This window comes from Idiotropiscis lumnitzeri, chromosome 3 (genome assembly GCF_059441095.1).
Source record: "Idiotropiscis lumnitzeri isolate Australia: NSW breed Sydney's pygmy pipehorse chromosome 3, RoL_Ilum_1.0, whole genome shotgun sequence".
Lineage (NCBI taxonomy): Eukaryota > Metazoa > Chordata > Actinopteri > Syngnathiformes > Syngnathidae > Idiotropiscis > Idiotropiscis lumnitzeri.
Genome location: NC_142393.1, coordinates 23,846,929 through 23,857,455, shown reverse-complemented (window position 1 = coordinate 23,857,455; position 10,527 = coordinate 23,846,929). Strand labels below are relative to the sequence as shown.

Sequence of the window (10,527 nt, the reverse complement as noted above, 5' to 3'; positions counted from 1 at the left end):
TTAGTTTTGAAATATGTAGACAATTTGAAAAACAGAAGATTCCAAACCACAAATGTGCAGTTTAAAGTTTTATTTTCAAAGTGGTTTACCAAACAACTAGACAGTACTGCAATGTACTGAAAACTTTATACACATATTGTCCCATTGAAAGGGGATATGGTGCTCTTGCTTTCATCCTTCTCCTTTTTACCATGAAAACACATCAGCGTGCGCGCCTATGAACTCACGGCTGCATGCGAATGGCACCGTCCAGCCGAATGACCTCCCCATTAATCATGGGGTTCTCGGCCAACGACGTTACCATATGGGCAAACTCGGCGGGGTCGCCCAGACGTGATGGGAAGGGCACTTGGCGAGCCAAGAAGGAGCGCACCTTCTCTGGAAGTCCAGCCAGCAGGGGAGTGGAGAACAGACCTGTGGGAAGCAAATTCATGAATTAAACTAAAAGGATAGCGAGCTACACACATTCGCAATACCAAATATTTGCTCGCCTCTTAAGATGTTTACAATTGTCTACATTCACTGTTCAAACCATGAATGTACCCCAATACACTTTCATTTCTTTAATTTCACATCATTTCAAACGGGGTCGCAGATCATAATTATTCAAATAAGTGATTTATCTATCATTTTTTTGGGATAAACTGGCTTAAACAAATAAAAACATTTCTTGGGCAGAGACTGCTCGTAGATATTGTCATTCATCCGGGTCTTCCTTCTCTTCAATTGATCGGAACTGGACTGCTGTGGTTGTCTTAGAAGACGTTTTGCCAGTTCAGAGCTTGGCCTGCCTATTGGACCTCGATTGGAAGCGTCCTCAATATTTAGGCCACATATAAGCCGGTGGCCAAGGCAAACTACTCATCCGCTTACAATGGCACCGAATATGGAAAACGCGGCAAAAAAAATGCAAATGGTGATTTGGAAATATGCGAGGGATCACGTGTTTTCCTGCTTTTATCTTTAATCAGTGCTTCCATTGTAAAGCAAAAACTAGAGCTACAGATGCCAATCCAGATGTTGGTCTACTTACCGGGTGCTATGGTGACGACCCGGATGCCCATCGGTGCCAGATCCCTCGCAATGGGAAGGGTCATTCCAACGATGCCGCCTTTGGAAGCTGAATACGCCGCTTGGCCAACCTGCACGCAACACGCGTGTACAACAGTCAGTCAGCTTTTGAATGTTTTGTTTGGTGGACTCTGAGCAATTCTACTGCTCTTCTTACCAAACATAAGTTATTGAAATATGTTGAGAAAAATAATCAAGTTCTTCTCTTTGGCAATCATCTGATGGCATTTTTTTTAAACAGATTTTTCATCCACAATATCACAGAAAAACACCCCCCATAGACGCCATTCTTTTCCCCCACAAATATTCCATCTGTCCAAAACGCATCACATTATTTTCAAAATCTTTCCCTGCTGCGTTGTCCTCAGGTTGAAGTGGTCACTCCAACCAGACCCATCATTCTGACAGACTTGTGTGTCGTCTGGTGAAAATGGATTTTAAGGGAACCAGGCGGCCATAATGCGCAAAGGCGCTTTGGAAAAGGGGCGACGGCTGCTATTTGAGGCGGCGAGCAGGTTTCGGTCAGCTCACCTGCCCGTCAAAAGCGGCCACACTGGCAGTATTGACGATGCAGCCCCTGTGCCCGTCTGCGTCCGGCTCGTTTTTGGCCATGGCTCCTACGGCCAGACGAATCACGTTGAAGGTACCTGCAATGTTCACCTGCAACACATAGTTAAACGGTACCGCAATCAATTTTTTCTTTTCTTTCAGTAATATCCCAGAAAGTGCTGATAATGATAAAAATCTTTTGTAAATGTGTATATAGGAATAAGGATGTGTAGATTGCAACATATGGAAAGCGCTTTGTTACATCTCCAGCTGTTGTGAAATGCGCTATATAAAGTTGTATTGTATAGATTAAATATTACATGTTTATAGTATTATACTGACGTTCCTATCAAGTAAGAGTTCTAAAAGATCTCATGTCTCTTTTGTTGTTATCTCACTTTCACGTGTTCAAAATAATGCATCCTCACATTGGCGTCCATTTGTCAGTGTTCTGATTGCTTTTTTCATTTGTTTTCTTTGATGTGACATCAAAAAGTGACAGTTCCGTTGTTACATTTTCTTAATCCCTATGAAAATGTTTATGAATTTTATTGCTGTTAAATTGCAGAACATTTAGAACACATCATTAAACTATATTATATATTTTTTTACTTTGATTATTTCTTTCAAGTTGATAATATTTCATGCTCGAAGAAAATGTATAAAAGCCATCTGTGTATGGGTCTAGGAGAAATTAAGCATTTCCAGAAAGGGAAACACGTCCCAAAATCAAAGTTTGATTCAATAAATATCATTTGTCTTTTCTTTTCATTGGACATGGCAAGTGTAATGAAAGAACTGTGAAGTGTTGTTTCTCCGAGGCGGCCCAGCCCGCCACCGAATGCGATGTTCTTACATTAATGACGCGCTGGAAGTCATCCAAGCTGTGAGGGACGTCCTTCTTGAAGTTGTAAGTTTTTACCGCGACAGCAATGCCGGCGCAGTTGACAGCTAAGTCCAATTTGCCAAACTTGTCTTGCGCCAAGCTCACGGCTGACCGGACATCCGCCTCTGACGTCACCTGTGTGAATACAAGAGGGAAGCTTCAAGTATGGAGCCTCGTTTGTGTTCTCAAAGGAAACTGCACACGCAGCTAAAAACCTGCTTACACTTTTCATGGAAACAAACGGGAATAAACGGGGAATTTGCAAGATTAGTTAATGCTCAGCAAATTGTTGCGCTGAAAGGGACATTTGTGTACTTGCATCCGCTGGCGCGAAGGCACATCTGTCTCCCAGTGCAGCCGCCAGCGTTGCTCCTTCGGAGGACGGCAGGTCAACGATGACGGCGGATGCCCCGCTCTGCACCAGACGCTCCACCGTAGCCCGGCCTAGGCCCGATGCCCCGCCTGTCACCAGGCCCACCATACTCTGAGGCCGCAAGGAGAAGCAGTCATTAAATCAAGGAATATATAAGCCATTGTTGCCACACCAGGTAAAAAAAAAAAAATAAAGATCAGGATCATGTTAGATAGTGACCAATTCAGGTGACAGGCAGGTCCTTTTTGTGTCTAATAAATCAAAGTTACTTTACAATACATCTTTATTTGTATAGTACATTTCACAACAACTTCAGCCATACTGTGTTTTTATAAAACGCTGAAGAAAAAATATGTCATCTTATTTCAGATTTAATAAGACATCGATACTTAAATAGGGCTCCTCTAGTGACCTGAACCGGAAGGAATTGCTTTGCTCTCCCGAATATGGAAGGTGATTTGATTACGTGACGTCAGATTCATCCAGTTATAACATGACATTGGTCAAGTTAAAACATTAAATCAAGATATAACAGATTATTTATGAAGTTACAATGTGAAAGTCGTCACGTATTTTTTCTCTCCGAGATATCACGTGGAATTTAACATGTTACCACTTGGTACTCGTCTCTCGTAATATCATGTGAACACAAGCACACATTTGACTACAGCGAGAAAAACGAGTGAAGTAGTCCAAGCTATTCAATAAAACGACGGATCCGTGAAGACCGTTAGGCTGCAATGCGTCATACTTGTGAGCACCTTTAGGAGTTTGGGTTGAATGAAGAGAGCTTGTGACAACATCAGGCTATCATGGACATGTTAGTCCACGGCTGCAAAACTTGCAAACAGGCACAACAAACTAACATTACATAATCTTGTATTTGCCACTAATGCAACTTTGATACGTGCGCGTTGGAACATGACAAAGGTTTTTTTACTCTTCTCTTCTTTCCTTTGCTCACCTTGACACACCGGATGTTCGCCATGTTGGATTGCAGGCAGCCGTGAAGTCACGCGTTAAGATCGTGTCTTGAACATGACGCGTCACTACACGTCAACTCTGATGACTTTTTTTTTCAACTTGATTGAAAACTGAAAATTGCATGTACCCAAATAATTCCATAGGAATTCGTTTTCAGTGAGAAAACAAAAACGAAAATAATTAAATGACTGACATGGTTTATTTTAGACATTTATACACAGAGACGAGAAAGGAGCAATGGCTCTGCTTATTTTCAACATGTTTTCGTCATGACTACGTTCTGAGAAGGCTTTATGCTTTCCCTATATTAATATGAATATTAATTCAGTAAGGAAAATGATATTTTCTGAAACGACAGGGTTAGAGCTTCCTCACCAGGTAGCCACACGTCATGCCATATTGTATTTATATGGACTAACGCTGCATTCGCGGATGGTAGGAAATCGGAAACATCCGAATCGGACTATCCCAGTCCCGAACTCAAAGCGTCAGAAGCGAATGTAATAAATAAAACTGAATTTATTTCCAAACTAAAAATGTATTTCGATAAATTGTTGTTACTGGTACATCACAACATATTTGGACCTTTTTCGAAAAACGAAATAATTGTATGTAGTCATAACGACTGTACGCATACATTTTTATTTGTATAGCTTTTTTCACAACAGCTGCTGTTGTAACAAAGTGCCTTGCATAGAGTACAACATAAAATAATAATTCAGTAATACAGTGAAAGCAGTAAATTAAAATACAAAGTAAAGATACTAACACATTAACACATACACAGTAGACAACAGAAAACAGCCTCAAGTTGGGTCGAAAGCCAAATAATGAAAATGTGTCTTCAAACGAATTTTAAAAGTGGTCAATTGAGCTCTAAAATGCACTAAAAGTCAGTGAAGAGGGACCAGAATTGAGGTTATGTCCTCCCTCTTCCGAGCTCCAGTTAGAAGGCAGCAAGCAGAATTTTTCAGCAACTGGAGATGCTTCGGAGAGGACTGGCTGACTCCAAAATAAAGTGGATTAAAATAATCGAGGCGAGATGTAACAAAGATCTGGATTACTGTTTTTAAATGCTGGTGGGAATTGAAGGGCTTCACCTTAACTGGCTGCCTGAGATGAAAGAAGCTGGATCTAAACACTGCACTGATTAGCTGGTCCAATTCAAACCCCACATTCAAGACTGTTGGCTTTAGATAAAACGCCAGGAGGCCCAGATCAACAGTGTAGAATGTAGACGGTCCACCAGGACCAAACACCATAACTTGTTTTCGTTTCGTTGAAATGTAAGCAATTCAGTGACCTTCAGGTTTTGATTTCCTCTGAACTGGACAAAAGTGGTCTTTTATGCTCAGCTGGAGCTAGATCTGTCATACGCATAGCAGTGGAAGGAAGTACCACATTGTCCTAGGATGGAACCTAGGGACAGCAAACAAGGGAAAACAGCAAGTGCCAAAATAGAAGCAGCGAAATTCACAAACACATTGTAGGTCAGCTTCTCGTTGATGGGTGCCGTAGGTAGTCTTCCTTAAAAATATAAAATAAACCAGCGCTATCCAAATGCAACTTTTAAGCAACAAATGTTTTCATTTAGAGCCAACGCAATAACAAATCTCATTGACAATTATTTTATTGCATTATTCAGAGTTCAAACTATTACTTCACACACACAAAACTACTGCAGATGATACGTTTTAAATAGTATATTTACCCCATTTGAAATAAGACATAAGAAGTTAGTTTTGCATGCTGTCCCCTTAGCCTACTAACAAATGTGACCAAACGGGGAATTAAAAGCCTGATATTTTCCAGACCGTTGCATTCCTCGTAATTATATAAGTACAGTACAGTACAGTGGGTGACTTGTGGTGCATTTCATGACTTCTCTGGAGTCAGACAAAAAAAAAGATGGATGAATGCATGAAACATTGTTTAGTACTCATTTTAGCACTGACGTCATTTTTACATGCAAACCAATTATATAAGCGCCAATGTTAAAGCCATTCAAGCATCCCTTTAATGGTGATCTGGAAACTGATCCAATCTGCAACACCAGGCAGGTTTACATAGAGACTTGTTATTCTGACTGAATTTGTTCTATTGAGGTAACTATTCAAATCCATGATTTATGAAGATAGTATTCATTTATCCATTTACCACAGCACCAAAGATTATCTTAACTCTTATTAAAGCAACGGCTTGATAAAAAGTACTTACAAGTAATTAATTCTTTGCACAAAGCAACATTTACAGCATGCCTTCCCTGAACATTTTTTTCAAGATACAACCTTTTGAATGAGAAATAGTGATATGATTGGCAAAAAGATCATTCCTGTGAATCCAAATGAAATTCAATTTGGATTCAGCATTCATATTTCAACTGGAGGTGTTTCTATGGAGAAATCTTTTTCCATTTGGTCACTCGGTGTCATTGTAATCAAAATAAAAGGCTCCATGTAAATGCGGTTTTGTTACTACACTTCAGTAGATTTGACAATCTATCTCATACCTAGGGACAATTTAGAGTGTTCCATTTATCTACCATGCATGTCTTTGGAATGTGGGAGGAAACTGGAATACCCATAGAAAACCCACACAGGCACGGGGAGAACATCCAAACCCCACGCAGGAAGGCCGAAGCCGGAATGGAACCCTGCACCTCTGTACTATGAGGCAGCCATGCAACCCAGTCGTCCACGTGCCGCCCTAGTTTATAGAAATATAATGTCAAAAAAATAAATCATAGATGATGTTTATGGTGTAGGTTTTTGCATGAAGCTGAATGTGCATCTTGCCGTTGCTAAAAATGTACTAACTGGATATTTTTCTTGTATAAATAAGGCGCAATTGGTTAACATCACATTCTCGCAAATCCGCACTCTAGCAAGAGACCTACGACATAAAAATGACAACCACGGTAAGCAAGTAGACCCGATGTTTTGAATGTAATTTTTTTAGAATTAATATTTGGTAGATTCAAATAAACAGCAAGTTAATATAGACTATATGCATGTTTCAAATATGATAAAGTACAAAAATAAAAAAATATAAAATACCCAAATATCCTTGAAGATATAATGGCCAAATGAATGCTCGCCCTTCAGGGCAAACATCTGTGTCGGTTAGCGTGGCGACAAAGGCAACACGTCAGATACGCATGCAGCCTCTGCGCACATCAACAGGATGCTTTGGTTGCCGTGAGGAAGACAGTAGGCTGTATAGTCATCTCCCAGATCTGGTGTGATCCTAAAACTATACAAACTACTACCTCATCCCACGCACAGCCCCACTGCCGTTGTCTGGGAAACCAGATGACCGAAATCTTATCACGTCCTCTTGCAGCCTTCGTGAGGGACGGCGTCAGTCTCCAGCGGTAAATGTGGATCTTGGCAAGTTGGCAAAGCAGAAGGAAAAAATAAAAAATGATGAGTGGGACATAGCAAACATGCTATTTCCACAACAATTAGTATTCTAGCGGGGCAACAATTAATCGGCTCATTGACAACTAATTTAATCAAATCATCAAAGGTTGAGACCTTGTTGAGCTTCAAAATATCAAAATGCTCACAAAGTCAGCCTCCCAATGAAACAAAATCGTTAAGATGAGATTTTTGCAGACACTGTTCCGCAGTCAAATGAACAGTTCAGAGAGAATTTTTTTCAACAGCTCAACTTTTTGCGGTCTTTAAAATGATGATCTCAGTCTGTCTTGTCCCTAAGTGAGCACAACACTACATGGTCAACTTTATTTTAAAGATAAAGATAAAGATGTCCTTTATTAGTCCCACAATGGGGAAATTTGAGGTGTTACAGCAGCAAAGATATAGATCACAACAATTTTAGAATTGTATGTAAATTGCATCTAACTCCCGCCCCCTTTAATCTTTCATAATTTAAAATTCCTCTTTTAAGTCTTCGCTGGGTAAAAGTGGAGGGGGGCTAAGAATTTCAAAGCTGCTGCCGTTGTGTTTTGATGCCAAATAGACGTGTTGCCTCTGAGCGAGGGCTAAATGGTAACCCGATCATCAACTGAGCTTTGGAGCGAGTTTGCTAGTTTGAAAAGGACGTTGATTAAAAACGACAACGTGAGTGTCAAGCAACTAGAAAGGTCCAACCGGGCTGTCGGCGAGCTTGTAAGGGCAAAACGACGTCAGGAGTCCGCTAACTTGCGAGTGTTGCGCGGCTAGCTAACAGCTAACATCAGTCAGCACTCACCGACTGGAACCGAAACGAACCGAACCAAACTGAGCAGAGCAGCGGGTGTCTCTACCTGGAAAAGGGCGTTCGGTAGACGCTAGCAGCCTCCGCAATGTGACAAAAAAAGAAAACAGCAGGTGAACTTGTTCTCTTGTTCGATTCCAACTGTCATCGTCGCCCGCCATCTTCGTTTCAGCTTCAAGGCGAGCAGAGTATTCTTCTTCTACCACTGCTCTCTTTTGGCGCTTGGCAAACAACCTTTGCTGTATTATCGCCCCCTTCTGAAATGGAGTTTGGTTCTGGATAATCATTAACCTCCCATTTAACGCTATTCTTTCAAAAATAAATAAATTGCTGTATTATCGCCACCTTCTGAAATGGAGTTTGGTTCTGGATAATCATTAACCTCCCATTTGACGCTATTCTTTCAAAAAATAAAAACTTAAATCACCAGAATTTCTCTGTAAGATGTCTCTAGTACTCAAAATCTACTTCCCAACACTTTAGCTAATAATTTAGTTATTGTCTTGCTGCCTGTTTATATTTACCAGAATTCTATACATATGCTTTAATGCACAGGTGTCAAACTCAAGGCCCGGGGGCCAGATTCGGCCCGCCGCAGCATTTAGTGTGGCCCGCCAAGGCAAATCATGCGCGACTACGTTTCTTGTCAAAATACCAAATGTTTTCTTTGTGACTAATCACACTGTTAAAATGAATTGAATGGTAGTTAAACAAACAACATTTTCCTGGATTCTGATTTTTAAAACTAGTTAGCCATCACTTTGTTGTGTATATGTAATAATAATAATAATAATGATGATAATGATTCACATGGGTTCACTATCATAGTGGCCCACCGAGCGAAACCAAAACTATGATGTGGCCCACGAGAAAAATTAATTTGACACCCCTGCTTTAATGTATGGGCTCGAGGCCTAGCAGAATTTTGCACAGCATTTAAAAAGAACTGGTAGAATTCGGGAGAGCGAACAGGTGTTTTACAGGCGGTGGTAAACTTAAGAAAACTGTTAATATTTAGAGCATCTCGTGTGTTTTGTGTGCAGTTTTTTTCTCAACCTGCAAATTTATCAAAAATGGGTATTGTATATTTTACAAAAAAAATTACTTGATTACAATTCTGCAGAATTTAACATAAACAACAACTTAAGACAAGTCTTCCCCTGCCCCCCAACCCACAAAACGTTATCTGTATTCCAAGTACTTTTGCCACATCTGCAGATTTCAAATAAAACATGTTTTCCAGCAACCATTAAACCGTTATTTCCAAGTGCAATGTTTTCCATTATCCATAAAGTTAGAATTCAGCAAAAATATTATTTATAATATACAATATTATATTATACGCTAGTTCCATCACCCACCAAAAATAAGACTGGGCACACCATTCTTTTTTTTTTTTTACTAAAAGAATAAATTTTATTTCAGCACTGTAAGTCATTTCCCAACCAGTACAAACATGACTGCCATGGTTGTCTCTTTCTGAACCATTCCTCCTCCCCTCCATCTGTGAGATCAGACTACCAACAGCCAGACAAAAAAAAAATGTCACTGACTCTTTCTTCCCTCCTCTCATCTTTCCACAAACAGTCTGGTGCTTCCATAATGCTAACATTGATGACAAATGATACCAACCATAATTATAACAGCAATAATGATGATGATGATGATAATATCTCTCGAACAATAATATCATGGATATATTTGAACCCTTTTTTGCTGCACAGGTAGTGTCGGCAGGTGGTCCTGGGTATTAACGTGTATGCTGAAGGCATGTTTGAACAACGCGGCAGCAAACGCCTACGTTAATCAAGAGGAGCGCCTTTGCAGGGGAGTGGGGAGGGTTGGGGTACGGTGGGGATCTGGGCTGGGCTTATTAATGTAGTTTGGAGGGCTGCTGAGAGGGGAGTGGCAGTGTCAAGACAGACAAATCGAGACCTTTTTCAATCTGGACAAAATGCTGTGAGATTCTTGCAAATAGATCAGTAGAGGTACAAGTAAGACAAGCACGCATGGTGTTCCACATTCAAACACATTAATAAAGAATTAATGTTTGACGCCGACACTGCGCAGCACTTTTCTTCCCCAGGTCTTGGGGTGGTCTAACATTGTTGGTTGAGCTTTTGTGAGGGTCTCATGCTACCTGGGGCAGCAGGATTGGCACCCCTCGTCATTTCGGCACTCACTTTTTCATTGCCAAACAACAGCTGCGATTTTTTTAAGGTTCAATCTATTCCCGGATTGGTAAAACAATTATTTTTTTCAATCAACAAAATCTAAAGTGAGAAGTGTAAAACAGCTTCCGCAATCTTAAGCAAGGAGTTCCACTCTAAAATACTCACCACAGCTGGTGAGGAGTTCAAACAAATTGACATAAAATTCACTTCAATATGGCAACAATGTTAGAGGAAAAACCCAGGGGTAAGAAAGAGGGACGCTAACAACC

General features: G+C 40.4%; 1 protein-coding gene and 1 long non-coding RNA gene across 2 annotated transcripts; both read right to left on the bottom strand.

The window, feature by feature from the left end:
- Positions 1–55: 55 nt before the first annotated feature.
- Positions 56–4,010, bottom strand: hsd17b10 (hydroxysteroid (17-beta) dehydrogenase 10). The gene is made up of 6 exons (XM_088290965.1): positions 3,844–4,010; positions 2,826–2,990; positions 2,477–2,641; positions 1,603–1,731; positions 1,034–1,142; positions 56–414 (listed from the first exon to the last, which is right to left on the bottom strand). Exons 1-6 carry the CDS (start codon positions 3,865–3,867, stop codon positions 224–226), a joined length of 783 nt encoding a protein of 260 aa, XP_088147091.1. The 5' UTR covers positions 3,868–4,010; the 3' UTR covers positions 56–223.
- Positions 4,011–6,784: 2,774 nt separating this feature from the next.
- LOC148340518 (uncharacterized) lies at positions 6,785–8,281 on the bottom strand. Its single transcript, XR_015842553.1, has 2 exons — positions 8,134–8,281; positions 6,785–7,248 (listed from the first exon to the last, which is right to left on the bottom strand). It is a non-coding gene; the product is annotated as an uncharacterized LOC148340518 (long non-coding RNA).
- Between the last annotated feature and the right edge of the window lie 2,246 nt (positions 8,282–10,527).